Consider the following 15,742-nt stretch of genomic DNA (forward strand, 5'->3'; position numbering starts at 1 on the left):
AGTTAAGATACGGCCAAGGATTTTGTGAAAGTCCCTGCTCCGAGTCCGGCTCATTATCAGACTCAGACGACTCAGCGGATTGTCTTTCTTCTCCTGACGCAGGCGTAGCCATTGTTGCGGCTATGTCTTGACTTGTTGCGGCTCTGTCTTGACAAACGCAGGCTACTTTGGCGGTATCGTTTTCAGGAGGCTTGACGTATTTCCGCTTTACGTACATCCCAGTGGAGAGCGTGCACTGTGATAGGTCTCATCCTTTGACAAAAACAGCTTGTGTCCAATAGGATTTTAGTAAAGAAGAAAAAAGAGCAGACCTGAAAGTAACGAGTACTTTTCAGCCTTCCTAGAAATTTACTCGAGTAAAAGTAAAAATATTTGTCTTGGAAATGTATTCAAGTAAGAGTAATAAGTACCAAAGAAATCTAATACTCAAGTAAAGTACAAATCCTCTGGATATGTACTTAAGTACAGTACTCAAGTAAATTTACTCCGTTACTGTCCACCACTGGTTATCAGTCAGACGTGTCCTAAAGTCCAACATTGCTACTCGCAGACGCTCAGGAGACGGAGCTGCTGAGTGGAGATGGTCAAGGTGGGGAGCCTGTGACGGGCGTGTGGCTGATCTGGCAGCAGCTGAGAGCTCTCTTTGTCAAGCGCTGGCTTTACACTCGGAGGAGCCGCAGGGGATTCCTCGCGCAGGTCAGGTTATGGATCAAATAACACATGCTGTATCAGTTGACTAATCAATTAACAAGTTTTTTTCACAGAAATTGTCAATGTTATAGGTTGATCATAGACTGAACAAGCCTTTTGTATTGTTTTGTACTTGAGATGGTATCAGATGCATGCAGTATAATTTTCTATGGGTTTATCTTGTTTCAGATTGTTCTGCCTGCTATGTTCGTGCTCATCGCTTTGTTCTTCAGCCTCATTGTTCCTCCATTTGGGACTTACCCTTCCCTTCAGTTGCAGCCCTGGATGTATGGAGAACAGTACACGTTTTTCAGGTAAGACTAAAACAAGTGTGATCCATTTTCATTACCTTAATCTTCTCACAAAAAGGTGTGTTTGGGTTTGTTCCATCACCAAAAGTCTTAAGTTTGTCAGCTACAAACATTAACTAGTGATTGCACTTCTCAATTTATGTCTTTCTATTATTATTTTAATAAATTCCTTTACATCTGTTCGAAATTTTACAGCAATGATGACCCTGGGAACCCGGCCACGGAGAACCTACTGGAAGCTCTGCTGGACCAGCCAGGTTTTGGTACTAGGTGCATGGAAAAGGAGGAACAGGACCACAACACGTAAGATAATCACATGTCATTTATATACTGAAGTTTATTAAAGAGAGTAGGAAGAGCATGTGAGACGGATCTCAAAGTACGTTTTTTAAAACGTTGCAGACGTGGTCTTGGAAACATTACAAAATGTATTCTGCTTTCCTTGCACAGATATTTTTGAATTTGGTAAAAGTAGAAAAGTCTTGTGAGACCAGGTGGTTCATGTACCGGTATGTCCTCTGTAACATTAATCTCCAGCTGATATTGACCAGTGTACCGCTGACAAAATTATAATTTATCCGACATTTCCAACTTTTTCTACTTCTACTTTCTACTTTTTTTTGCTGGATCTCAGAAGGGATATATGCACACAATGTGTCTCCATCCAGCTGGAAGTAATAAATGATCTTCCACCTTCTCCAGCTTTCATGAGAAACTGAATCTCATCTAACAGAATTTATTTAGATTTTTCTTATTGGTTAAGAAGCCTGTTATTGGACATTTACAGATGAAATGAAAACTATCATCTCTCTGCAGGAGCCATCAATGTGAACTGGAGCGGGGTGGCAGGTTTCAGAGACCACAGGTATCTTTCTCCACCTGGCAGATGTTCAGCAGAGGCAACTGGAGCAGAGACAATCCCTCTCCCGGGTGTCAGTGCAGCACAGAGGACGTTCTCCGGATGCTCCCTGACTGCCCCGAGGGGGCTGGTGGGCTTCAGCCTCCACAGGTCAGTGTGCTGTCGGGTCAGAAGGGAGAGGAGAAAGCAGATTTGACTAAAAATATCCCAAACAGGCAGTTAACTGAAAATTGTTATAAAGATGAAATTATTTTAAGCATTTTTATGAAATGATTAATTGCCATGATGGCACATGGGGAATTATTGTATGTTGTATTACTGCATATATCTGTGCCGTATTAATTCCTGTTGCTCTTCTTTTTGTTTTTTAACTCTTTTAATTTGCCGTTTTTCAGATCAAGAGGGCAACAGGAGACATCCTCCAAAATCTAACAAGTTATAACATTTCTGATTACCTGGTGAAGACCTACCCTCAGATCCTCAAGAAAAGGTATTTCATTAATTCAGGGGTTGGTCTTTTTAAATGTTTTTTTTTACCTTTGTTCTCAAGTGGGTTTTTCTCAGAAACTAGACAAATTGTTTATTTTGTTTTTTTGAATAATTGGTCATGTATTTGTTCCTTCTCCCAGTCATCCCACCTCTACTTTGCTTTCCCCTTGAGCAGATTTAATGCATTATTTTTTCATTTTAATCAATCTTAATAAATTATTATTATTTCATAAATCACCACCCAGTCCACCATCCGGGGTCTGTGTTGCTATGGAGACACATTCTCCCTAAAAAGAATCTGTGTTTGTTAATGTTCTTTGGTTGAACTTTATGAACTGACAGATTTCAAATCTTTTTTGTATTTGCGTGTTTTTCTGGGAGAGCCAGGCTACAAGTCTATGTTTAGGTTTTGGAAACAGCTTTTTGTGAAGAACAGTGATACTTTATGTTATGTATAATTTATTAGCATTCCAATAAAACAAAATACTTCAGATATATCATACATGATCCTTAATTGTTTTCATTATTACACTAAACATTCAAATGTTCTTATTTCAGCCTGAAAGCCAAGAATTGGGTGAATGAATTTCGGTAAGCCATTAAGTTTCTTTTGGTTATTTAAGTATTATGTTTGCTTAAAGTTTTCTCTGAAGTTTACAAACTTTATTTAAGTTTAGCTTTTGTGTTGTAGATATGGTGGCTTCTCCCTCGGCGGCAAGGCCTCCACGACTGAACCTCAGGTCGAACATCTCCAAGACTCAGTTGTGGCAATTAGGACACGTTACCGAGTCCCGCAGGTGAAATTAGGCGTCAGGGTTGTCTTGTTACTGCTGGATGTGTATCTTCTTTATGTTTTATTCTTAAAATACAAATACTTTTGGTCCATTTCTTTGGTTCATTGCAGAACAGTTCACTGGATCATTTGCTGGACAGGTTGCCGGAGTTCCTAGGAGGAATGCACAGTGAAAACAACGTGAAGGTACAAGTAGTACTCAGTGTCTTTCTTTCTTTATTCTCTTTTTTTTCTCCATATCTTTTAAAGAAGAATCCTTTGTCATACTTTACCTCACTTCAAATACAGAAATTGTTGGGTTTTTGTTGTTTTACCTGACTTATTATTGGTTGGTGTTAATTTATTCTGCTGCTTGTGTAAAACGAGAAACTCCTATACTATGTTCAGGCGTTTCCAGCATCTTGCATGTAAATTTCCATCTTTTCTGAACTTAGGTGTGGTTCAACAACAAAGGCTGGCATGCAATGGTGTCGTTTGTTAATGTAATGCACAACGGCATGCTGAGAGCGAGTCTGCCGCCCGGTCCGGAGAGGATGAGACATGGCATCACTGTGTACAATCACCCACTCAACCTCACCAAGGAGCAGCTCACCGAAGTGGCAATGTGGGTTTTAGGGCTTTGGAGACTTCAACATGTTGCTGGAAGATCATTTATTCTAGTACTTGTACTTATTAATTGCCAAATGTAAATTCAGTTTTGTCACTAAACTTTAAGTCTGATGGATCAGAAGTAAGCGTAATGTGGAATAGGACTGTGGTAAAAGTTGATGTACTGCTTTTTAACAGTTTATGTCCAAAAGGCGAAAATGGTGTTAGATGAGATGTTCAAAATGTATCAAAAATATTGCCTATTCTTACATAGTTAGCTCAACAGTGTTTTCTTTTGTTGAATGCTAATGTATTTTCCCCTGCTGCTTCCTTCAGGATGACCACATCAGTGGACGTTCTGATTTCCATCTGCGTGATCTTTGCCATGTCCTTCGTGCCGGCCAGTTTTGTCCTTTTCCTGATTGAGGAGCGCGTCAGTAAAGCCAAACATCTGCAGTTTGTCAGCGGAGTCAAACCGCTTCTCTACTGGCTGGCCAACTTTACCTGGGATATGGTTAGTATTCAGTACTTTGTCAATTACCGCTCAAAGTGTCCAATAATACTTCAATTTCAATTGACAAATACTGAATTCATTAAAATGGAAAAAAAACAATGGAAGTCACAGAACTGTAACAAATGTTTTTGATAACCTCACCTTTTCATAGTTTCATAGTACTGTTGTTGTTGACTCAATAATGAAATTGTGTTTCATGGTTTCTAGTTGCTATGTAAACTTGTGGAAAATGTAACCTAGCAATATTTGTAAATGATCTTAGTCAGATTTGATGGTGGTTGTATTTCACTGGGAATGTTTGTGAGGAGGTTACGGCTTGCCGCATTTAACAGCAATTAAATCTTCTGTGAACACATAAGGCTCTAGTGATGGTCGTCTGGGTTAGTGCCTGCGGTGATTAATAGGGGTGTGCAAACAAGGGTACCTCACGATTCGATTCGATTTCGATTATTGGAGCTTCGATTCTTCGATTCTTCGATTATAACGATTGTCAATTCGATTCGATTATTGGTGCCACGATTCTTCGATTATTGTGATTTTTAATGCTTTTTTCCATACAAGATTGATTTTGTCTTCATCTGTGGCTACATTTGTAAATAAATAGCCAATCAATTAACTCAGTTCCTCTAACAACACTCATTAAGTAAATAACAAGGTTTTTTGAACATTGGACATGTATTTTTCAAAGACACAAAATAATTTATTTTATGACTACCGGTATGTAAACATTTGCTCTTTGACTTACTTAACTTTGACCAGGGAAAGCTGCACTTGCATGAGAGCCCCCTCTATTGGCGGAAAACACTGAAAACGGTCAAGCCCTGGATTTAATGAGTTCATTAATTCAAGTAAACCAGATATGAACTTAGTGTAAACATATCTGCCATATTTCAAGTGAACAATAAGAAATGTGCATTCTTGAAAATGAAATGATTCAGCAGCTTATTCAGTCTGGAATCTGGATAGGATAACTTAAAAAAAAAAAAAAAAAAATTTTTTTTTTTTTAATAATCGATTCTTAATCGTCATGTGACGCATCGCGATGCATCGACACATCGATGAATTGCACCCACCTCTAGTGATTAACATCTTCTTGCTATGGTTTTCTCAGCTGAACTACGCCGTCTCGGCTGCCATGGTGGTGCTGATCTTCATCTGCTTCCAGCAGCAGTCGTACGTCTCGGAGACCAACCTGCCCGCTCTTATCCTGCTCCTCCTGCTCTATGGGTTTGTTTGAACAGATGTCTCTAATGCCACACATTTAACATCATTTGTCATGTGTCTTTCAGGATCTAATATTTTAATTGTGCTCTTTGTCTAAATATTATATTATTTGACTGGGAGTCTGTTAGCTTTCGTCCTGGTCTTTCTGTTCAGTCATGTAGTGATATTTTTGTTTCACACTTGACAAAGAAAGACACTTTTTGTTTCCAATATTCAAATTATTTCAGCTTGTTGTGGGCTTTAACAAAACAAATGAGGGTTGTTACTCTTTTTAGGTGGTCCATAACTCCTCTGATGTACCCAGCATCCTTCCTTTTCACCGTCCCAAGCACTGCTTATGTGGCACTGACCTCCATCAACCTCTTCATCGGCATCAACGGCAGCATCGCCACCTTTGTCCTGGAGCTGTTTGTGGATGAGGTAGAATAATAAACAGAAAATGACAACTCCAGCTTGATCTTGGAGAGCTTGAATTCAGTAACCTTAGATTTTCAGTTTCAAGTACAGTAAACCAAACATATTTGCACGTTGATTAGGAACCACCGAATGATCACATGCTTTGTGTCACTACTGACACTAGTCAGTGATATGTGGATGATTTTATCTTTACAGCATCTGAACAAGGTCAACATTATCTTGAAGAAGGTGTTATTAATTTTCCCTCATTTCTGCTTGGGACGAGGGTTAATCGACATGGCTAAGAACCAGGCCATGACAGACGCCTTCCAGAGACTAGGTATGTGTATACGAACCTCCATAGAGACATCATCTAAAACTTTCTTCATATCAACAACTTACTCATCTTCTTTTTGAGTGAACTCCTCGTTGTATTTTTAGCAATTTGTAATTGCAGGCACACATACTTGAACACATATTTAAACTGACCAAGTGTTTATTATTTTAGCTGCCTACCATGACAGATTAAAGTTACGGTTAGGTAATGACTCTGGCTCAAAATGCTCTGAGACTCAGTTTTCAGAGGTTAAGCATATTCAGATTTGTAGACGTGTTCAAAAATTACAGCTCTTACTCAGGAGATTAAATTTACTTGGATAGTTGATTCAAAAGCTTTTCCAAGAACAGTTATCAGCTATTCCAACAGCTTTGACCTGCGCCAGATACTGGCAGAACAACATCTGAGATTGCAACGGACTTGAAAAAAGAAGAGCTATCATTGTTTCTTTGCAAAGCAGATAAAAGACCAGGGCCTACACTTACAGAAAGTTTCAGTGTCGGTGAAACAGATAATCATTAAACTGTTCAAATAAAACAAATGCCCTAGAGTAAGGACATAACACCACCAAAGTTCATATGATAAGCAACAACTCAAGACAGCTGTGACATTAAAGAATGACATGATAGCCACTTTTGGTGGTTATCTAATGGAAAGTATTGTCAACAAAAGATTTATGTTTATTTTTAAATGTCAATTTTTCAAGCAACTTAAGAAGAGGAGTTAACATATTTCATGGCTGTGGTTGCTAAACCCATCCTCCAGCCTGCCTTTTTATACCCTTGAGTTAGAGCTGATATGCTGCACTTTAACTCCACATCCATGATGTACAGGTTTGTTAAAAAAAAAAAAAAGTGAATATAAAATAAATGAGGAATATCTCTGTGCCCCCTACAGGCAACAAACAGACTCCAGACCCCCTTCAGTGGGACTTTGTGGGGAAGAACCTGTTTGCGATGGCAGTTGAAGGTCTTATTTTCTTCATCTTCACCATACTCCTGCAGTACAAGTTCTTCATCAACTTACAATCGAGGTACAATCGTCTCTTTGTCATTGCTGAATATTTGTTTCACCATGTCTCCAAAGTATAACCTAAGTTCCTAAACATCATTACTGCCCTGGTATTTTTTTGGCTCGTATGTGTGAAGCGTAAGTTAATAAAAAGTAAAAACAGTTTTGAAATCAGTCATGACATCACTTTGAAGGTGTTGGAGTTTTTGTTTTTTTAACTTTGTTTTTGTTTCAACACCACAATACTTGTGAAGCAGGTAGGGTTGCCACCTTTCAGAAATAGAAATAAGGGACGCCCCGATTTCAGCAGCACAGGCGCCAAAAAAAAGCCCCAAAACTTCTAAACTGCATAAAAATCTGTTTATTTTATATGAAAAAAACAAAACGCTTTGATTTAAAGTTTAAAGTGCTTTAATAGCATTGAACTTGCATGACTGTATAGACAGACAACCGTACTATTAACTGAAATATCCTCCTATGCTGTGTATGTCCACATCAGCCAAGATGTATGTGGCAGAGTGGAGGAGCTGCAGCCACTCAGGCTGACGGGACACAGGTGTGGCTCGTCAGCCTCTCCACCCTGCCAGCCTTATAAGAGGAAAAGCTGCTGCTGAGACTGTTGGTCAGACTGGGACTGGGAAGCTGCTGGTGATCTGTGTTCTGGGTGATTTGGGTGAATAAAAAGGGTCTGCACTAAACTCTGTGTCCCTCCATCCTGTCGGTCGGGCCCCCGTGGCACTCACCGTGCTACAATGTATAATATAGTTACAGGTGAAGAATATGGTGTAAAAGTTAATTTATTTCAATAATTCAACTAGAATATGGTGTAAAAGTTAATTTATTTCAATAATTCAACTACAATATGGTGTAAAGGTTAATTTATTTCAATAATTCAACTAGAATATGGTGTAAAAGTTAATTTATTTCAATAATTCAACTAGAATCTGGTGTAAAAGTTAATTTATTTCAATAATTCAACTAGAATATGGTGTAAAAGTTAATTTATTTCAATAATTCAACTAGAATATGGTGTAAAAGTTAATTTATTTCAATAATTCAACTAGAATATGGTGTAAAAGTTAATTTATTTCAATAATTCAACTAGAATATGGTGTAAAAGTTCATTTATTTCAATAATTCAACTAGAATATGGTGTAAAAGTTCATTTATTTCAATAATTCAACAGAATAAGGTGAAAAAGTTAATGAAAATACGGTACAAATCGTGTCCCGTATTAGTTCAATACGGGACGCAACTTATTTTTCTCAAATAAAGGACAATTCCGTATTTTACGGGACGGGTGGCAACCCTAGAAGCAGGACCTCCCTAAAAACATATAATATGAAGAGATGTGTGTCTGTGTTGAAACATTAGAAACAATATATAATAGGGGTAGGTAGAGCGTTCGCCCTGAATGAACCTGAAGTGGTTCGAGCCCTAGTTCCTCCTGTGTCCACCAAAGTGTCCTTGGGCAAGACACTGAATCCCCCGGTTGTCAGGCCAGCACGTTGTGTGGCAGCTCCGCCGACAACCAGCAAGTGAATGTGTGGGTGAATGTCTACCGTGTAAAGTGCTTTGGAGCTGATGGAGTACAGCTGGAAAGCGCTATATAAGTGTAAGCCATGTACCGTTTACCATAATAAATGATGTGTTCTTGTGCAGGCCGTGGTGGAAAGAGCCGCAGCTGCCTCCTCTTGGTCCAGAGGACGAGGACGTGGCGAGAGAGCGGGAGAGGGTCAAAAGTGGCAAAGCCCAATCAGACATTCTCACCATGACAGACCTGAGCAAGGTACAACAAGTAGAAAACCAGAACCCCTGCAGCAGCCATGTTCACAGAAAATAACTAAAACATCACAAAGATATGAATATGCATGAATGCATTTATTACATTTTTAACTCTGTACATCCTTGTGAGTCCTCACATACCGTATATTTGCTGACAGACTCTCGTGCTGGGACAGCATCATGGTGAATTCACCATTGATATTATTTTATTATTCTTTCTTTTTTGTGCAGGTTTATAAAGCGGGCAAAATGCCAGCCGTGAATCGTCTTTGTCTTGGTATTCCCCGCAGCGAGGTGACACATTTACACCACTGTTTATGATTTTAAAAGCAGTTGTATTTTTCACATTATCTCTGTGTTTGTCTGTTGATTAAACTAGTCACGTATTTCAGCTGATGTGATTTTATGATTGCTGATGTTATTGGCGTTTAGAGTTCCTTCTCATGCTGCAACGACAGCCGTTGTAACTGCCATGAATAAGTCCACAAGTTACAGTTTCTAGAAATAATATTCCTGCTCCTTTTTCAGTTTCGTCTGCTAAAAGCATTTGTTCAGTTTTGACCAAAGAGCTTCACATTTTACAGAATATGTTGTATGTATATCTAGATTTGTAGCATGATGTTTTGTTTTTTTTTTTTTTTTTATATATGTTTTTATTGGCAGATTGTTTCCACAATACAGAGCAAAACAGATGAACTTACGGTCAGGATCCCCCCACGGTTATCATCATTAATTTTCCTTTGAGAATAGCAAAAAAAATAAAGTAAAAATAAAAAATAAAACAAATAATAATAATAAACATTTAAAAAAAATTGTAAATAAATAAAAATAAAAAGATACTAATATAGTGACATAACAAAAAAGTAGTAGTAGTGCAATGAGTGTAAACTTATATAAGAAAATAAAATGAGAACGAAACCGAAATGGGTTATCTAGAGATTAATAATTATTTCTTAGATCAATAATTAGCAATTGCAGTAGTAGTCACAAGTTATAGTAGTAAACACTTGAGTCGGAATGTTGTCATATATCACCCCCAGAGTTATATACCAATGTAATTGAGCATGATGTTTTCATACATCTCTCCTCCAGTGTTTTGGCCTGCTTGGGGTGAATGGAGCAGGAAAGACGTCTACATTTCGTATGCTGACTGGAGACACACCCATCTCACATGGAGAGGCTTTCCTCAACCAGCACAGGTAGAAAACGTCTCTACACCTGCTCCGACTCCAACCGCTGCACAGGCTTCATTTGCTTAATCACCTTTTGGTACATTCTCAGTGTGTTGACGGAGATGGCGCAAGTCCACCAGCTGATGGGTTACTGTCCGCAGTTTGATGCCATCAGTGACCTCCTGACGGGTCGGGAACATCTGGAGCTGTACGCCCGCCTGCGGGGGGTGCCAGAGCACTCCGTCGCCAAGGTAGCAAACCTGAAAGAGGAGCCTGGGGCTTCATTTATCAACCGTGCGTAAAAAAGGTTCTAAATTCTATCGTAGGAATGAAATTTAGAATGCGTGTAAGTACAAAAAAATCTGAATTTATCAAACGTGCGGACACCGGTCGTACGCACATCAGTGATGATAAATCCCACCTGTTCTTAACTGCCGTGCTCGTGCATGGTTAGGGTAATTTGCATTTAGAAATGCCTCCAATTGACCATATATGGAGCAACAACAGCTCCCGCTTGGAGGTTTTTCTTTTTTCAGACTTTATTGAACAAAATTCTGTAGGGTTACAACAAAAGGCAAATGAAACGAAACAATCAATTATCTACAGATATTCAACATTTGGGGGGTTGAGAGCAAAAAAAAAGATACATTTACCGACAAGCTATGGGAAGTGTATTAATAAAAATGAAGAAACAAAGACATCGTTTCATATAAGCTTTTGGCAATATCGTTTTTTTCACACATCAGTTTAAGAGACGCTAAGTACAGTTTACATTCATTTTCAGATGTACAATGGAGGGTTTGCTGTTATTCCATTTGCATTTTTGTATGTGATATTTACCTAGTAAAATAATTATGTTGACCATGTTTGATATATTTCTTGGAAGATTATCCATATAAATTAAGATTTGGTTGGAGTCAACAGCTCCTGCTTGGAGGTGCAAACACCAATAAAGCTGTTCTGCAGAATAAATGAGTGTTGCGTTCCTCCAGGCCACCGGGCAACAACGTTTGACAGAGACATAGTTGCATTGCAGATTATTTGTGCATTGATTGAATTAAATCCTTTCATGCTCACATAACTGAATTCATTGTGTGATGGTGCTTTTATGGCGATGTGGGTGCAATCTAGCTCCAATTATGTTTGGGAATCCGGTGATGGTATGAAATTCTCGTTTAACTGGGATGGCGGTGGTGCGTTTTGTCTGTCGCTCCAACATTGGTTGTAAATCACGGCATAGATCCATCAGAATATTTTTGGGGAAGCGGTACCTGCTGAGCAGCCACTCTGTAGCTCACTGAACATCAGCACGCTCTTTGAAAACGCGCTCCCTGCGGAGCGCGTTTTTGCGGAGCGCACGGTTCTAAGTAAGCCATGGTACTTGTATTTTCTTTTCAGGTCGTCCTGCCACAGCTGTCTTTTATAGCTGTCACACCAATTATTCAAAATGTCTGCTAAATTACTAATGGAGAATTTTTATTAATTAGAGGAAACGGGGAACATGTGTGAAGTTTGAGATTGCTGAACACTGTGACTCTTTTAATGGGTTCTATTTGTAGTTTCACTGTTCTACCACTAGATTTTGTGTGTACGCATGGTCCGAGTTGTGCTTACATTTACACGCTTTCCTGCGCAAAGGTACATGTTGATAAATTCCATACTTTGCATTGGAATATTCATACGCACACTTTACGCACATATCTGTGCGTACGAACGGTTGATAAATGAGGCCCCTGGAGATGAATTACCGAGGAGAGGACACCAGTCAGAGGGCTTCCATCAAAGATGTGATAGTGAAGGTTTTTCTGTACTGTGTTGTAGGTGGCACAGTGGGGGGTGAAGAAGCTGGGACTGAGCCAGTATGCAGAGCAGGAGGCCGGAGGATACAGCGGAGGCAACAAGAGGAAACTCTCTACAGCCATCTCCCTCATCGGGGCCCCGCCTGTTATATTCCTGGTAACCTAATAAATGGCTTAAGGGCAACTGTTAATGAACCTTCTAGAAATAATTAATGCCGATTCATCAAGTACATCTTCACAATTTACAGTTTTCCTCTTGTTTCCTTTGTGTTTTCATGGATTTATTGCTCATAAGGATGAACCGACCACTGGCATGGACCCAAAAGCCAAAAGGTTCCTGTGGAACTGCATCCTCAGTGTCACCAAAGAGGGCAGAGCTGTGGTCCTCACCTCCCACAGGTAGGACAAGATACAATGTATCTACACGGCCAGGATTATTTGTAGAACCTAATGCAAGGCTGTAATAATCCTGGACATGGATGAATAAACATCCTTGATCCATCAGGACACAGAGATGTAAAGGTTAAAGATGTCTTTGTGTGATGGAAGTGTTAAAGGTTTTGTGTTATGTGTGTGGTCAGTATGGAGGAGTGTGAGGCTCTCTGCACCAGGATGGCCATCATGGTCAACGGCAGGTTTCAGTGTCTCGGATCTGTCCAACACCTGAAGAACAGGTAACCACCGCTAGAAAGTTGAATTTCAAACATATGAGTCAACTGAATATAATAGTCTATATCAGGGATCAGCATGCGGCTCTAGAGCCGCATGCGGCTCTCTAGCGCCGCCCTAGTGGCTCCCTGAGCTTTTTCAAAAATGTTTGACCTTTTTTTTTCCTTTTTTTCTTCTTTTTTTCCTTTTTTCTTTTTTTTCTTTCTCGAAATTTTTACTTTTTTCTCGCCAGTTCGACTTTTTTCTTAACATTTCGACTTTTTTCTCGACATTTCGACTTTTTTCTCGAGATTGTACTTCAACATTAATCTCGACATTTCGACTTTTTTCGACATTTCGACTTTTTTCTCGACATTTCGACTTTTTTCTCGACATTTCGACTTTTTTCTCGAGATTGTACTTCAACATTAATCTCGACATTTCGACTTTTTTCGACATTTCGACTTTTTTCTCGACATTTCGACTTTTTTCTCGACATTTCGACTTTTTTCTCGAGATTGTACTTCAACATTAATCTCGACATTTCGACTTTTCTCGACATTTCAACTTTTTCTTGACATTTCGACTTTTTTCTCAATATTTCAACTTTTTTCTCGACATTTCGACTTTTTTCTCGACATTTTGCCTTTCCCCATTTGCCTTCATTCTAAGGCTTATACAAGACTTTTCATTTTCATTTTTTGCGGACATATTTGTTTTTTGTGTTTTTGGTCCAATATGGCTCTTTCTACATTTTGGGTTGCCGACCCCTGGTCTATACTAACATTTATAGAGGCTAAAATATCTTAAAACACATTAAGTTGAATGGCCTCATTTTGATTTTTTTTGGCATTTAGTTAGCAGCTAAATGATGTATTAGTGTGAAAATGATGTCTCATCTGAATACAATTACTGTATTTGTACATGTGAAAGTCTATAACTTTTTTTGGGGCTTTTTTTGTGTTGTGTTGTCACATAAAATATCCTCAAGATCAAATTTTTATTAAACAGTTTGTAACACAATTTCAATGTGTCTTGAAATGGGTCAGGTTTGGTGATGGATACACCATCATCCTCCGTTTGGCAGACCCTAAAGCGGACCCCGACGAGTGTCCCGCCAATGACTACATGAACAAGTATTTTCCTACTATTGAGCTGAAGGAGTGGCACCACAACGTGATCCATTACCAGCTGCCCTCACAGGCCTGCTGCCTGGCTCGCATCTTTGATGTGCTGGCCAACAACTACGAGGAGCTGGGCATCGTGGACTTCTCTGTCTCACAGACCACCCTGGACCAGGTGAGGACAATGATGGAGCTGGTATGGGCTTTAAAAAGTTCTGTAATCTTAAAAACAGAAATGGAAAAAAAAAGACAAAAAACGTTGTTTTTTCTACTTCAGAACTAAATGTTATTTAGAATCAATAGCTGTTTTTTTGTACTTGAATCAGAATAACAATAGAAAAGTGATTTAAAAATAAAACAGAATTTATTTTAAAGGTTTTTGTTGCACTTGTGGCCTTTATGGAGAAAGTAGGTAGACAGGAAACGGCCGCTCAACCCACTGAGCTATCCAGGGCCCTAAGACTCACATATTTTAAGCCGAATCTGTTCAAACGTCTCAGGAAAGTACAACGTCCTCAAAAACATCTTCCTATTTATTAGGGCCCGAGCACTGACGTGCGAAGGCCCTATTGTATCTGTAGGAATTTTTGTCGTTATTCTTTCTTTCTTTCTTTCTTCCGACGAAATGAGGGCCTTTTTGTCCCCCTAAACGTGCCCCAAAAGTCACCAAATTTTGCTCGCAAGCCAGGCCTGGCGAAAAATTTGACATTTAATGGTTTGCATTAATGGGCTCAACAGCACCCCCTAGAATACTTCGTGCCTCAAGCCCCACAATACGGTTTGACGTACATGCACGAAAATCACTACACACCTGTATCATGTCGCAACTTAAAGAAAAGTCTCTTGGCGTCATGGCCGAAACCGAACAGGAAGTCGGCCATTTTGAATTAATCGTGTCATTTTGGCAAAATTTATGCCATTTCTTCAGCCGCTTCAGAGCCCGAACCGTAACGTGCACCCAAGTGTGTTATACATCAAAATGTGCGTCTCCATCCTGTGACGACGCGCATTACTTTTCTCTTTCAAAAGCGTTACCGTAGCGACGCTAGACGCCAAAAAGCGTGCCCCCCTTCATCTGATTGGTCCATATTTGATAGTTCCCCAAAAGTCACCAAATTTTGCACGCAAGCCAGGCCTGGCGATAAATTTTATATTTCATGGTTTGCATTAATGGGCGTGGAAAGATGGCTCAACAGCGCCCCCTAGAATACTTTTCTCTGCCATAACTTTTGAATGGTTTGACATAGAGAGTCGTGGGTGGTGTCATTGGACTTGGTATTGAGTCCTTGACCTTCATTGGCATGAATTAGCCCCGCCCCTTCTTCTGATTGATATTTCATAGTTCCTATTTTCTGCCATAACTTTTGAATGGTTTGACATAGAAAGTCGTGGGTGGTGTCATTTCTGATATGCTTATGGGGGGGCGGTGGCCATGAGTGCGAGGGCCCGTTCATCGCTGCTTGCAGCTTTAATTGTCTTTGTGTTCTGTCAGATTATCTGTTATCAGATGCATCAAGGTGTCCTCACAGGGTGCTGCACCCAAGTCGAACATTTTTTAAGCAGTGCACACACACGGTACTCGCATTCGTGCAGTGGCGAGTTGTTCAAGTGCATACAAAACATAAAAATTAATGGTTTTATAGGGTTGAGCACAGATCCTACCTAAAAAGCCTTCAACAGAGTGTTTTTGTCTTTTATAATACAATTTTGTTCCTTTTTTTCCTCAATTCGTTCTAGAACTTAAATACAAAAATGTGCCACAGTGTTATTGCCTTTTTAATTTTTAGGTGTGAAACAAAAAACCAAAGAACAAACGATACACAGATTGTGGTGGAACATCTTAAAGGTCGCTGACATTATCGTAAAGAGTTTTTGGCGATGACATTTCTGTACACAACGGGACAAGGCTAAAATCTCATACTAGTCTATCATGCATAAAAACATATGTAAACAGTATCCTGAAGTGCTGTAGTCTCTGAGTCCGGCTTCTTTAATGTGAAGA

General features: G+C 39.4%; 1 protein-coding gene across 3 annotated transcripts in view; it reads left to right on the top strand.

The window, feature by feature from the left end:
• Positions 1 to 15,742, top strand: part of abca7 (ATP-binding cassette, sub-family A (ABC1), member 7) — a 41,940-nt gene that overhangs the window by 23,704 nt on the left and 2,494 nt on the right. For 2 of the 3 annotated variants that reach the window (XM_061738550.1, XM_061738551.1), the window contains 22 exons: positions 551 to 696; positions 880 to 1,004; positions 1,197 to 1,304; positions 1,818 to 2,010; positions 2,256 to 2,350; positions 2,908 to 2,940; positions 3,041 to 3,146; positions 3,254 to 3,328; positions 3,577 to 3,746; positions 4,067 to 4,244; positions 5,356 to 5,471; positions 5,744 to 5,888; positions 6,081 to 6,204; positions 7,099 to 7,234; positions 8,875 to 9,001; positions 9,229 to 9,291; positions 10,090 to 10,196; positions 10,279 to 10,420; positions 11,991 to 12,125; positions 12,264 to 12,367; positions 12,550 to 12,642; positions 13,666 to 13,915. In XM_061738550.1, the coding sequence (XP_061594534.1) occupies positions 551 to 696; positions 880 to 1,004; positions 1,197 to 1,304; positions 1,818 to 2,010; positions 2,256 to 2,350; positions 2,908 to 2,940; positions 3,041 to 3,146; positions 3,254 to 3,328; positions 3,577 to 3,746; positions 4,067 to 4,244; positions 5,356 to 5,471; positions 5,744 to 5,888; positions 6,081 to 6,204; positions 7,099 to 7,234; positions 8,875 to 9,001; positions 9,229 to 9,291; positions 10,090 to 10,196; positions 10,279 to 10,420; positions 11,991 to 12,125; positions 12,264 to 12,367; positions 12,550 to 12,642; positions 13,666 to 13,915 (2,771 nt within the window). Of the gene's footprint in view, positions 1 to 550; positions 697 to 879; positions 1,005 to 1,196; positions 1,305 to 1,817; positions 2,011 to 2,255; positions 2,351 to 2,907; positions 2,941 to 3,040; positions 3,147 to 3,253; positions 3,329 to 3,576; positions 3,747 to 4,066; positions 4,245 to 5,355; positions 5,472 to 5,743; positions 5,889 to 6,080; positions 6,205 to 7,098; positions 7,235 to 8,874; positions 9,002 to 9,228; positions 9,292 to 10,089; positions 10,197 to 10,278; positions 10,421 to 11,990; positions 12,126 to 12,263; positions 12,368 to 12,549; positions 12,643 to 13,665; positions 13,916 to 15,742 lie in introns of those variants that run through there. The other variant, XR_009783957.1, reaches the window with a different exon arrangement.

This window comes from Cololabis saira, chromosome 13 (genome assembly GCF_033807715.1).
Source record: "Cololabis saira isolate AMF1-May2022 chromosome 13, fColSai1.1, whole genome shotgun sequence".
Lineage (NCBI taxonomy): Eukaryota > Metazoa > Chordata > Actinopteri > Beloniformes > Belonidae > Cololabis > Cololabis saira.